This window comes from Oncorhynchus tshawytscha, linkage group LG26 (genome assembly GCF_018296145.1).
Source record: "Oncorhynchus tshawytscha isolate Ot180627B linkage group LG26, Otsh_v2.0, whole genome shotgun sequence".
Classification (NCBI taxonomy): Eukaryota; Metazoa; Chordata; class Actinopteri; order Salmoniformes; family Salmonidae; genus Oncorhynchus; species Oncorhynchus tshawytscha.
In genome coordinates, this window is record NC_056454.1 from 40800182 (window position 1) to 40814064 (window position 13883).

Consider the following 13883-nt stretch of genomic DNA (forward strand, 5'->3'; position numbering starts at 1 on the left):
TTATTGATTCTGATTGTGTCTGACATCTTTGTGATGTCATGGACTGTAGTGTGTTTTGACTGTTGAACGCAGGCTGCTTGTCACCATGGGCCAGTTACAGTATAAACACTGTACAAGATTGTTCTTTCCAGAGGAGAGAAACAGCAGCCATAACAAGACATGGCGCTGAGATAAAGACAAAAACAGCGGCGCTTGCTGAGGTTACTCAACAACAAGATAGATATGTGTATCGCTGTTGCTAGAACAACCCGGATCCAGCAGTGTATCACTGCTGGATAAAGTAGACAATGTGTCCTTTATAGATCTACGCTTGGGCCTCCTTCCATAAAAGAGGTCAGCCTGGATCTGCCATACTGTATCAGTCTGGATAAAGTAGACAATGTGTCCTTTATAGATCTACGCTTGGGCCTCCTTCCATAAAAGAGGTCAGCCTGGATCTGCCATACTGTATCAGTCTGGATAAAGTAGACAATGTGTCCTTTATAGATCTACGCTTGGGCCTCCTTCCATAAAAGAGGTCAGCCTGGATCTGCCATACTGTATCAGTCTGGATAAAGTAGACAATGTGTCCTTTATAGATCTACGCTTGGGCCTCCTTCCATAAAAGAGGTCAGCCTGGATCTGCCATACTGTATCAGTCTGGATAAAGTAGACAATGTGTCCTTTATAGATCTACGCTTGGGCCTCCTTCCATAAAAGAGGTCAGCCTGGATCTGCCATACTGTATCAGTCTGGATAAAGTAGACAATGTGTCCTTTATAGATCTACGCTTGGGTCTCCTTCCATAAAAGAGGTCAGCCTGGATCTGCCATACTGTATCAGTCTGGATAAAGTAGACAATGTGTCCTTTATAGATCTACGCTTGGGCCTCCTTCCATAAAAGAGGTCAGCCTGGATCTGCCGTGCTGTATCAGTCTGGATAAGTCCAGAAGGAGTTACTATAGATAACCAACTGAACGTCTGATAGAGCATGTTGAAGCGTGAATGGTCAAACACTGTCCCTCCCGGGTGAAAAGTGTGTATTGACACAGAATCATGCAGTTGTGATTAGAATGGGTAACATTGTCCGTTCATGATAAGGTTGTGTAATGTGGTAGTGTGGACATAGGTTACCCCCATATGTTCTATTGCCCCCTATTCTTTCATAAAGATTTCAGAATCAGTTCAGTGTGAGCGATCTAACGACAATAGCCATTGTGGGTCATTATGAGCTTATGACTGACACATCAAGGAAGACCTGACAAGGGGAGATGTTTCTGTAGAGAGGGAGGCACTAGGCCCTCTGGGTCATCACAAAGTGGATAAAATGTCTGTAATATAATTTACAGATGTCTGTCTTTCATCACATATCAGTTTACTCTCACTCAGTGTTCAGTCTGTGTGGCAGAATCCAATTTGTCTTCGTCTCCCGTGAGGCTCTGGCATATTTCTGTCATGAACAAACTTTCCCTGAGGTGCTCCTGTGAGGGAATGAAATATATCACCGAAAGTAGACCAAAACACGGCAGACTACTTTTTTCTCACTCTCTCTGAGGCAAATTTGATTTAACCCACTATAGTAGTGTGTGTGTGTGTGTGTGTGTGTGTGTGTGTGTGTGTGTGTGTGTGTGTGTGTGTGTGTGTGTGTGTGTGTGTGTGTGTGTGTGTGTGTGTGTGTGTGTGTGTGTGTGTGTGTGTGTGTGTGTGTGTGTGTGTGTGTGTGTGTGTGTGTGTGCCTACAATATGCATCAGAGCATGAGTGAAAGTGTGTATGAATGTGTAAGTGCCATCTCAGCTTTTTCAGTCACAGTGAGCAGGACTTTCATTAGGATTCTCTTATGGTCTCTGTTCTGCTCTGCTCTGTTCTGTTCTGCTCTGCTCTCTTCTGTTCTGCTCTGCTCTACTCTGTTCTGCTCTGCTCTGTTCTGCTCTGCTCTACTCTGTTCTGCTCTGCTCTGCTCTGTTCTGCTCTACTCTGTTCTGCTCTGCTCTGTTCTGCTCTGCTCTGCTCTGCTCTGTTCTGTTCTATTCTGCTCTGCTCTCTTCTGCTCTGCTCTGCTCTGTTCTGCTCTGCTCTGCTCTGTTCTATTCTGCTCTGCTCTGTTCTGTTCTATTCTGCTCTGCTCTGTTCTATTATGCTCTACTCTGCTCTGTTCTGCTCTGCTCTGTTCTATTCTGTTCTGCTCTGCTCTGTTCTCTTCTGCTCTGTTCTATTCTGCTCTGTTCTGTTCTATTTTGCTCTGCTCTGTTCTGTTCTATTCTGCTCTGTTCTGTTCTATTCTGCTCTGTTCTGTTCTATTCTGCTCTGTTCTGTTCTATTCTGCTCTGTTCTGCTCTGTTCTGTTCTGCTCTGTTCTGTTCTATTCTGCTCTGCTCTGTTCTATTCTGCTCTGCTCTGTTCTATTCTGCTCTGCTCTGCTCTGTTCTATTCTGCTCTGCTCTGCTCTGTTCTATTCTGCTCTGCTCTGTTCTATTCTGCTCTGCTCTGCTCTGTTCCGGAGAAGGGAAAGGAGAGAGATGGAGGTTTATCCCAGTTGCAGAACTCATGTGGGGGACCCAGGAACATGCCACAGGCAGGGAAAATCAAGCACATTGAAATCCCACATCCCTGTCAGCTCTGTACCAGCTCTGTCACAATAGACACTGTTTAACTCTGCCTACACTCTGTGATGTAATTAAATGTACTCCACCAACATCGAATCCCAACCCACAGGCTTTAGTTTAGTCCCTTCTTCAAGCTTTCTTTGTTTTATTGATTTGCTGGTAATTGTCATGTTTTTAGGTTATCTCATCAGTTGCATGAGAACCAGCCACGTTTAATACAGCTAAGGCATGACTAACTAACCCTGGCCAGCCCTGCCCTTAAATACATAGCATGTCGAAGTGCAGAGTATTGCAGAATGGACATCCAATGCTTTGTGCATCGGACTGGGAGCAGATGGAGCCTTCTATTTGTATGGAGAGACTTAGGTCACACCGGCTTCTTCTTCTCTGTTTACTCTACTGGGCTTGAATAGAGCTGTTGTAGAGTAGGCAAAGGAAAACTAGGATTTTAATAGCCCGTCTCAGACTTGTATTTCTTTTTAAGATGTGCTGCTGTCTTGGAGGAAACCATTCGTTCTCAGGTCAGTAAGATGGTTTAATTTTGGTTTATTTCCCGTGACATTTGCCAGTCTCTTTGACATACGACACAGAGTGGCAAGGAGTGGAATGATAGCTAAACAGACTGGGAACCAGACTAGATTAAAACACCATCAAATTATAATTAGATAAATACGCCATCTATATTTAATGCCTTAAAGAAGTCCCCAACGACTAATAGTCAGTTATCCTCTGGGAGGTCTTTAACTGCGTTTCCCAGAGTACACAGGGTTCTACACGGGAGCCAGACTAGACTCATAATGACGGGGAGAGTTTTAATACAGGGTCTGACAAGAGCACCACAAAGGTTTAGTATATCTCTTAAAGCAATCAAGGTGCTTTGAGAGAGAGAGAGAGACACACACAGAGATAGAAAATATATATATCGTTTTCCGTTGCCCTGTGAAGAGTATGCAGGTATCTACTTGGAGGTATTGGGAGCTCAGATCTTGTAGCAAAACCGTGTCTCAGCCATAGTAATATAAAGGCAATTAGTAAGGCAGCCAGACATGCAGACGCTTTGCCTCTCAGTACTAATAAGATGAAGAGTGCGTCAGAAAATGCCATTAGCAGGATGCTCTGCTCTTAAAGGCAATGTCCCTATCTGGTGATGACAGCATTAGCCTTACTAAAGACCCAATCAACTCAGATGTTACACAGACATGACGGTGTGTCAGTAACTTACAAAACAATCCACAAGCCTCGTGACTACGAAGATAAAAGTTATACCCACCAAACCACCGTTGCAAAGCACCCGATACACAGTCACGTCTTTGTTTTTAATCCAAGTTTATTGAACACAGTCATTATGAAATACCAACAGTAGGCTATTAATCCATCATTTGCACAGTATGTTGTACCTCAGTCTCGCACACATCATAAAATAATATTCTCTTTTTCATATTCACTTTCTATTCATGGACACATTTGATTTGAATATTTTTGTAATTATTTTGGTTACTGACAGGTACTTTGGCACAGTACACAAAGTAAGGACTTGAAGGGTGAGTGTGGAAATCTGTTGGTTCTGACGGGCAAGGACAGGAACAGGGGGGACCAAACAGTGTTTGAGGAGAGTACAGAGTGCACAGACAACATCCATAAAGCACAGAGATGATAGGACGATGCTTTATATCAACCAATCAGTGACTGACTGTAAGAAGTCCACTCCGGAACTGTGCCAAAGTGTCTCAACTCACTGCACAGGAAATTACCTAATGTGTCCAGGAAGTCCTTCAAACCAATCAGACACCATCTGTCCTTCATGGCAAACAGCTTGTGATTCTCCAGCCAGATTGGATTTAGTAGATAAAGGGCAATGGAATCACTCTTCCACTTTTAAACCAATCCGCCTGCAGGGTATAATCACTGTAGTTATATGAACTCTCATCTTGTAGTCTGTGTACTTTCTTATATCCTGTGCCTCTAGCTCGGTCTCCTATCAAACAGACTGATAGGACCAGAGATGCTCTATAATGTTATCCTTGAGACAGGCTTAGACAGTCCTCCCAGTCCCTCACCTGGTCCATGATGTCTGTTCTGTAGTAGGTAGCAGCAGTGTTATGTGTATCTGAGTCTGTCATGGGTGGAGGTGGAGGTGAAGGGGGCCTCCTCTAGACCTCTTCTCCCTGGCTGGTGGCCTGAAGGTTGGGCCCGGCTACACCATGCCTTCACTGCGCTTGCTCCTCCACACCACTAGGGCAGTCATGAGCAACGTGACAAGGATGGGCACCACGATGAATGGCCCAAGGATACGGTTGGGCGGATCACGCAGCAGCCGTCCCGACAGGGAGCAGTCGTGGAAGTAGTGCTTGTGGATGCGGATGAAGAACTCGTCCACCTGCCGGTTGGGCCAGAAACAGTCCATCTTCAGGGCGATCAGGTAGGTGCAGTTGGTGAGCTCACCGTAAGGTCTGTAGGGAGAGACGGAAAGGAACAGTGGGAGGTCACATTAATGGAATGAAGACCAGGTTTATGTACCGTACATCCCAATGAGGGTAAATAATAGCCTACACCTTTGAATAGACATTTGGACAGTTTGGGGTTCTTAATGGGTCTCCAAAGTGTGGTTTTTAAATTGAACACCAGTTTCATGATCTACAGTGTCATTTTTATTGATCCTTTTATTTAAGCAGGGAGTCATGCTGAGATCAAGAACAACAATTACACTATACATATCTATATACACATCAATTACACTATACATATCTATATACACATCAATTACACTATACATATCTATATACACATCAATTACACTACACAGTTGAAGTGGGAAGTCTACATACACCTTAGCCAAATACATTTAAACTCAGTTTTTTTCAATTCCTGACATTTAATCCTAGTAAAAATGTCCTGCCTTAGGTCAGTTAGGATCACCACTTTATTTTAAGAATGTGAAATGTCAGAATAATAGTAGAGAGAATTATTTATTTCAGCTTTTATTTCTTTCATCACATTCCCAGTGGGTCAGAAGTTTACATACACTCAATTAGTATTTGGTAGCATTGCCTTTAAATTGTTTAACTTGGGTCAAACGTCAAACTTGGGCCAAAATTCACCCAACTTATTGTGGGAAGCTTGTGGAAGGCTACCAGAAACATTTGACCCAAGTTAAACAATTTAAAGGCAATGCTACCAAATAGTATTTGAGTGTATTTGAACTTCTGACCCACTGGGAATGTGATGAAAGAAATAAAAGCTGAAATAAATAATTCTCTCTACTATTATTCTGACATTTCACATTCTTAAAATAAAGTGGTGATCCTAACTGACCTAAGGCAGGGAATTTTTACTAGGATTAAATGTCTGGAATGGTGAAAAACTGAGTTTAAATGTATTTGTCTAAGGTGTATGTAAACTTCCGACTTCAACTGTATATCTATGTACACATCAATTACACTGTACATATCTATATACACAACAATACATTGAAAAGCAACCCCAAAACATGAAGAAGCTAAACACAAATCATATGAAACGAACACATTCTTCAGTAAAAGGGCCCTCTAACATCTACCTGGATTGCCTTCATGGAACGTACTGTAGGCAATGTTCATTTGAAGTTAGGGGAGAGACGTTGAAAATGAAACACACAAACGGGATACACACACTAATGGTGCAATCAACCGTCGTGTGCAAATCATTATTTTCCCTCATAGAGCTCTCTGCGTGTGACTGTGCTCCCTAGTGTGTATAGGCCTGCCATGATTGAGAGTAATGACCCCTGGTAATGACAGAGGACAGATAGAGTGAAAAACACAGACACACATCCACCCTCCCCTCCTCCTGAACAAGAGCTCTCCCCCCTCTCCTCAGAACATGCCCTCCATATGGCCTGCTCTTTCTACCCACATCCTCCCTGGTGTGGCATGCCTGGCATAGCTAGGACCTTTTTATAATCCACAGGTGTCCCCTAACACAACCGAGGGGTAATGTCTGTCTCAGTTTACCCAATCCCCAGTGGGAGAGTGATACACAGGGTAAAAGGCAGACCATCTGGCTCATCTTCCAAGGCAGACAGACATTATAATCATGCATCGTGATCATTATGAACAGAAGAGAGAGGAAGAGAGAGAGAGATGAGAGAGAAATAATGAAAAAGAGAGGAAAGAGAAGAGAGAGAAATAGTGATAGTTGATATTCTGTGTAGGAGAACACAGTGTAAAATTAGACCTCGGCAAGAATAGAAATATGAGCAAACCCTTATTCTCTCCTCACACATTTATCCACTACAGATGTACGGCCATGACCAATTTATTGACATGACAGGATTTAATACCTTTATGTATAGCTGCTTTATTGAAAGAACACTCTTGCCAAAGTCACGTCATCTGCAACATTTCATCATCGGAGGAAATGAATCGTTCCTAGACAGTCCCTTTTCTCTCCCTGTACATTTCTCCAAAACATTTCTCCCTAAGGGCCTATGGCGATGCTTCATTGGCTAAGGCAAGGGCACCCCTGCTAACTGGAACCTATTCAGTACTGAGAACTAAGAGATTTATAATAACCCAGATATGGCACAATTCCAAGAGCTCCGCTAAACGTGTCTTGTCTCAACACGCACAGGAGGTTGTATCTTCCCTTGTCAGTATTAACTTATCTTGTCTGAACTCACACACATATACCTGTAATCATTTCTTCTGTATGATCCTATCTTCTTTACATGACCTAATGTGGAGTATATATACTCTGGCTCTTCTAATACAGTTTAGCTATGTGACCTGCTGAACTATGTGTAGTGGGGGTTTGCATATGCAGAAGGTGTGGTAGTTATTGTAATTCTTCGGTACTTTTTTTAATTTTATTTTTTAATTTTATTTCTTTTTATTTCACCTTTATTTAACCAGGTAGGCTAGTTGAGAACAAGTTCTCATTTGCAACTGCGACCTGGCCAAGATAAAGCATAGCAGTGTGAACAGACAACACAGAGTTACACATGGAGTAAACAATTAACAAGTCAATAACACAGTAGAAAAAAAAAGTAGTAGTACTATGGCATATGTATTGCATATGTATTGCATATGTATTGCCTTACCTCACGCCATTTGCACACACTGATTTTCTTTTTTTTCTATTGTGTTATTGACTGTCTGTTTGTCTGTTATGTTTGTTTATTCCATGTGTAACTCTGTGTTGTTGTTTGTGTCGCACTGCTTTGCTTTATCTTGGCCAGGTCGCAGGTCGCAGTTGTAAATGAGAACCTCTCAACTAGCCTACCTAGTTAAATAAAGGTGAAATAAAAATGTATAAAAAAATGGTCCTTATAGTTATATATCGTATCAGAAGAGAACAGTGTTATTCCCCTTGTATTATTTCTACAGATCCCCCTCCTTCCTGCTCTTCCAGGGAACATGTCAGTGTAAATCCACCCCTTCCTTCCTGCTCTTCCAGGAGATATGTCAGTTTAAATCCACCCCCTCCTTCCTGCTCTTCCAGGAGACATGTCAGTTTAAATCCACCCCCTCCTTCCTGCTCTTCCAGGAGACATGTCAGTTTAAATCCACCCCCTCCTTTCTCTCTCACATACTGTCCTCTTTACTGTCCTCTTTACTGTTTACTTTCCATACTGCAACATTAGAGGCCTTGGAAGCTGTTGACAGACTGATTGATGGCAAGACACACACAGACAGACAGACGGTTTGACAAACACACACACACACACAGACACACACACAGTCACACAGTCATATGCACACGCATGCACGAAACAAGACTCGCGCTCCAAAGCAGTACCTAGTGTTCACACTGCTTGCTATAAACGGTCAGCTAACATTTCACTGCCTCCGCTCCGATCACCCAGTTCCCATTCCAGAACAAAAAGAATGGCACCTTGCGTTATAAACCAACAGGTGGTCAAAAGTCCCCTAACCTTCCTCGATGTACAGAAGCCGCTGCAACCTGGACTCGGTTAGACGTAACATAGTAAATGTCAATCCGAGACGCTACAATTAGTATGATATGTTATGTTTCGTATGGTATGTATTAATCTGTAGAGGTCCATCATCCATTTGGTATGATATGTTACGAATGACAATTTCTATAATACAGTATGTTATGAATTTGCTAAACTTAAATGTTACGAATAAAAATGTGTTGTGGCTAACGTTAGTTAGGTGGCTAAGGCTAATGTTAGCTGGGTGGCTAAGGCTAATGTTAGCTGGGTGGCTAAGTCTAACGTTAGCTGGGTGGCTAAGTCTAACGTTAGCTGGGTGGCTAAGGCTAATGTTAGCTAGGTGGCTAAGGCTAATGTTAGCTGGGTGGCTAAGGCTAATGTTAGCTGGGTGGCTAAGGCTAATGTTAGCTGGGTGGCTAAGGCTAATGTTAGCTGGGTGGCTAAGGCTAATGCTAGCTGAGTGGCTAAGGCTAATGTTAGCTAGGTGGCAACCATTAGGGTTAGGGGTTAGGGTTAAGGTAAGCCATAGCCGTGGGAGGTGCTTTGAGGGTGGTGGCGCTGCAATTTTGGGGGGGGGCAGACTGGGGGGGATGCACAGAAGAAGAAGAAATTGTGCGCTGAAGACGTCTGCTAATCTGTTTTATGTAACCATACCAAACATAACATATCATACTAATTTGAGTCTAGTTTATGAGACCAGGCTGGCATACAGAACTGTTACACGCCTTTCTTCTGAACCTGTCACATGCTAGCTGCCCACTTGAAATAACATGACGCCACATTTAAAAAGGGCAGGAGGGCAACCCCTTGTAAGTCATGTCAATGAGCTCTGGGACATTTGACTGAAGACCTTGCTCTGGATAATGTCTTGAGAGCTGATTTTCCTCATCCCCCCCTCCCCCATCAACCCTCATGACAAAGTCATATAGTTACATATTGAATCAGCAGTGTAAAGGTTGAGACTTTGAGATACAATGTCAGACTCTGCCAATTCATCATTCAATATCTTTATTAAACAGGCATCAGAAAGATCGTAATCTCAGAGATTTGGAGTGCCATATAGCTGACTGTGCCTGCTGATATTTGCTATTGAAAACTGAATGTTGAACAACTGAAAGAGATCTTTCAACTCCAGAGATCACTTGTTTCCTGCTCCCATTATGTCATCCCATGTCATTACATAAATAATCCAAATGAATGACTTTGAAAGCTTTGTTTCTGTAACAGAGGATGATACAGAGAGATGGTAATTGACAAGCTAGAGAAAGAGCTTAGTTTGTTTAGGGTTTGTTTGCTCCATTGACTGGAAACAAATGGGAACAAACACAACTCATGTGGGAGTCTGAGGCAAACAAAGCGTGAAGCAAATTGGATCCCTTTTTATTTGTTGTTGCTGCAGTGAGAAGCCAAACTGGTGCATTATATTGTATTACAAAACATTCTCCCGATGCCTTTCTCTGTTTTTCTGCTCGAATGAAAAAAAGAAAGGAGATTTTCTTATTTACTGAAATAAGAAAGTAAACAGGATGTTAGAGAGTACTTGGTCAAAGGAATTGTCCGTAGAGCTCCGAGACAGGATTATGTCGAGGCACAGATCTGGGGAAAGGTACACAAATATTTCTGCAGCATTGAAGTTCCCCAAGAATACCGTGGCCTCCGTCATTCTTAAATGGAAGACATTTGGAATCACCATGACTCTTCCTAGACTTGGCCGTTCGGACTAACTGAGCAATCAGGGGAAGAATTTTAGATTCTTCAAAGTTGTAGCCTTGATGACAGCTTTTCACACTCTTTGCATTCTCTCAACCTGCTTCACCTGGAATGTTTTTCCAATAGTCTTGAAGGAGTTCCAACATATGCTGAACACTTTTTGTCTGCTTTTCCTTCATTCTGCAGTCCAATTCATCCCAAACCATCTCTATTGGGTTGAGGTCGGGTGATTGTGGAGGCCAGGTCATCTGATGCAGCACTCCATCACTCGCCTTGGTCAAATAGCACTTACACAGCCCTTACACATTGTCCTGTTGAAAAACAAAAGATAGTCCCACTAAGCACAAACCAGATGGGACGACATATCGCTGCAGAATGTTGTGGTAGCCATGCTGGTTAAGTGTGCCTTGAATTCTAAATAAATCACAGATAGTGTCACCAGCAATGTACCCCCACACCATCACACCTCCTCCTCCATGCTTCATGGTGGGAACCACACATGTGGAGATCATCCGTTCACCAACTCAGCGTCTCAAATTTAAACGCATCAGACCAAAGGGCAGATTTCTACCAGGTCTAATGTCCATTGCTCATGTTTCTTGGACCAAGCAAGTGTCTTCTTCTTATTGGTGCCCTTTAGTAGTGGTTTCTTTGCAGCAATTTGACCATGAAGGCCTGATTCACGCAGTCTCCTCTGAACAGTTAATGTTGAGATGTGTCTGTTACTTGAACTCTGTAAAGCATTCGTTTGGGCTGCAATTTCTGAGGCTGGTAACTTTAATAAACTTATCCTCTGCAGCAGAGGTAACTCTGGGTCTTCCTTTCCTGTGGCGGTCCTCATGAGAGCCAGTTTCATCATAGCGCTTGATGTTTTTTTGAGACTGCACTTGAAGAAACTTTCAAAGTTAATTAAATGTTCCGTATTAATGGACCATCATGTCTTAAAGTAATGGTGGACTCTCTGCTTATTTGAGCTGTTCTTGCCATAATATGGACTTGGTCTTTCACCAAATAGGGCTCTGTTCTGTATACCACCGCTACCTTGTTACGAAACAACTGATTGGCTCAAACGCATTTAGAAGGAAAGAAATTCCGCAAAGGAACTTTTAACAAGGCACAGCTGTTCATTTAAATGCATTCCAAGTGTCCACCTCATGAAGCTGGTTGAAGTTACCTCATGTAGCTACCTCATGAAGCTGGGGTGGCAGGTAGCGTAGTGGTTAGAGCGTTGGACTAGTAACCGAAATGTTGCAAGATCAAATCCCTGAGCTGACAACGTACAAATATTTTGTTCTGAACAAGGCAGTTAACCCACTGTTCCTAGGCTGTCATTGTAAATAAGAATTTGTTCTTAACTGACTCGCCTAGTTAAATAAAGATAATTAACAACTGAGGTGGTTGTTGTAATAGTGCTCTGTCCTAAACCCTGACTGAGGTGGTTGTTGTAATAGTGCTCTGTCCTAAACCCTGACTGAGGTGGTTGTTGTAATAGTGCTCTGTCCTAAACCCTGACTGAGGTGGTTGTTGTAATAGTGCTCTGTCCTAAACCCTGACTGAGGTGGTTGTTGTAATAGTCCTCTGTCCTAAACCCTGACTGAGGTGGTTGTTGTAATAGTGCTCTGTCCTAAACCCTGACTGAGGTGGTTGTTGTAATAGTGCTCTGTCCTAAACCCTGACTGAGGTGGTTGTTGTAATAGTGCTCTGTCCTAAACCCTGACTGAGGTGGTTGTTGTAATAGTGCTCTGTCCTAAACCCTGACTGAGGTGGTTGTTGTAATAGTGCTCTGTCCTAAACCCTGACTGAGGTGGTTGTTGTAATAGTGCTCTGTCCTAAACCCTGACTGAGGTGGTTGTTGTAATAGTGCTCTGTCTTAAACCCTGACTGAGGTGGTTGTTGTAATAGTGCTCTGTCCTAAACCCTGACTGAGGTGGTTGTTGTAATAGTCCTCTGTCCTAAACCCTGACTGAGGTGGTTGTTGTAATAGTGCTCTGTCCTAAACCCTGACTGAGGTGGTTGTTGTAATAGTGCTCTGTCCTAAACCCTGACTGAGGTGGTTGTTGTAATAGTGCTCTGTCCTAAACCCTGACTGAGGTGGTTGTTGTAATAGTGCTCTGTCCTAAACCCAGACTGAAGTGGTTGTTGTAATAGTCCTCTGTCCTAAACCCTGACTGAGGTGGTTGTTGTAATAGTGCTCTGTCTTAAACCCTGACTGAGGTGGTTGTTGTAATAGTGCTCTGTCCTAAACCCTGACTGAGGTGGTTGTTGTAATAGTCCTCTGTCCTAAACCCTGACTGAGGTGGTTGTTGTAATAGTGCTCTGTCCTAAACCCTGACTGAGGTGTTTGTTGTAATAGTGCTCTGTCCTAAACCCTGACTGAGGTGGTTGTTGTAATAGTGCTCTGTCCTAAACCCTGACTGAGGTGGTTGTTGTAATAGTCCTCTGTCCTAAACCCTGACTGAGGTGGTTGTTGTAATAGTGCTCTGTCCTAAACCCTGACTGAGGTGGTTGTTGTAATAGTGCTCTGTCCTAAACCCTGACTGAGGTGGTTGTTGTAATAGTCCTCTGTCCTAAACCCTGACTGAGGTGGTTGTTGTAATAGTGCTCTGTCCTAAACCCTGACTGAGGTGGTTGTTGTAATAGTGCTCTGTCCTAAACACTGACTTTTCATACTTTTGGAATATTTCCTGGTAACAATGAAAAATGTGGGTTATTGATGCCAACAATGATGAGCGCTGCACACTTACGCAGCCTGGGATCCAATTGGTCGTCCTCTGTGGATTTCATGTTATCTATTGCTAGAAAAGCATCCAGGACTTGTTATTCTGTAAATAGCCTAAGAAGTACATGGTCAGCTCTGGACAAGACAGCTTGTACCTACACTTCAGTACTCAGGTCTATAGTTTTTCCATGTTCATTTTCCTTCATCTACTGTAACTTCTGCATGAACTTCTTTATTCCTGAAGGGTTCTTCCCTCAGTGTGTTTGAGTCTAAATCGTACCAATTGTAGCGAGTCAGAGGAAACAGAGATGTCATCTGGGCATGGTATTTGATAGAAATCTTATATGCACATGGATATACTCTTGATAAGGGAAATCTTTTATAAGCTCACCTCATCAACGCAGTTGTTCACAACCCTAAATGTTTAATTGAAGGCAGCATCTATGTTATTGGAGTACTTTGAAGTACAGTCGCTCAACTGGAACTGCGTGATGTCAGGAGAGTCTTCTCCCGCCAAAACCACCTTTCCAAGCACTTTTCCCATTTGATTCTGGGTCGAAACTGAAATGGATTTGTGTAACCACTCCTCACAAAGTTTGCCACACACATAGAATGCTAGATTACTGATCTTCCTCATACTCCTTGCAAACCTCAGCATCCCATGCAGGCCACTCTGTCAAACTCTTAGAGACAAAGTGTTCATTTTTTCATCAAGTTAGCTGCCTATATCATTGCAGCACTTGATGGAAGGGAGATACAGTACATGCCTGTGTCTCTTTCTTTCCTGTGTGTGTAGCTAGACCAAGGATCTAGTTCTACCAGAGTTCTGTAGAAACGTTCTACAGCTTTAATCTATAATTCTACAGTTATATAGTTCTACAGCTGTAATCTATAATTCTACAGTTCTATAGTTCTACAGCTTTAATCTACAGTTCT

At 42.7% G+C, this 13883-nt stretch overlaps 1 protein-coding gene across 1 annotated transcript in view; it reads right to left on the reverse strand.

Moving 5' to 3' along the window:
• Window positions 1–3265: 3265 nt before the first annotated feature.
• LOC112224872 (receptor activity-modifying protein 1-like) overlaps window positions 3266–13883 on the reverse strand; it is a 94082-nt gene continuing 83464 nt past the window's right edge. The window contains exon 3 of the mRNA XM_042306653.1: window positions 3266–5033. Coding sequence (XP_042162587.1) covers window positions 4778–5033 — 256 coding nt within the window. The 3' untranslated portion in view covers window positions 3266–4777. The remainder of the gene's footprint in view (window positions 5034–13883) is intronic.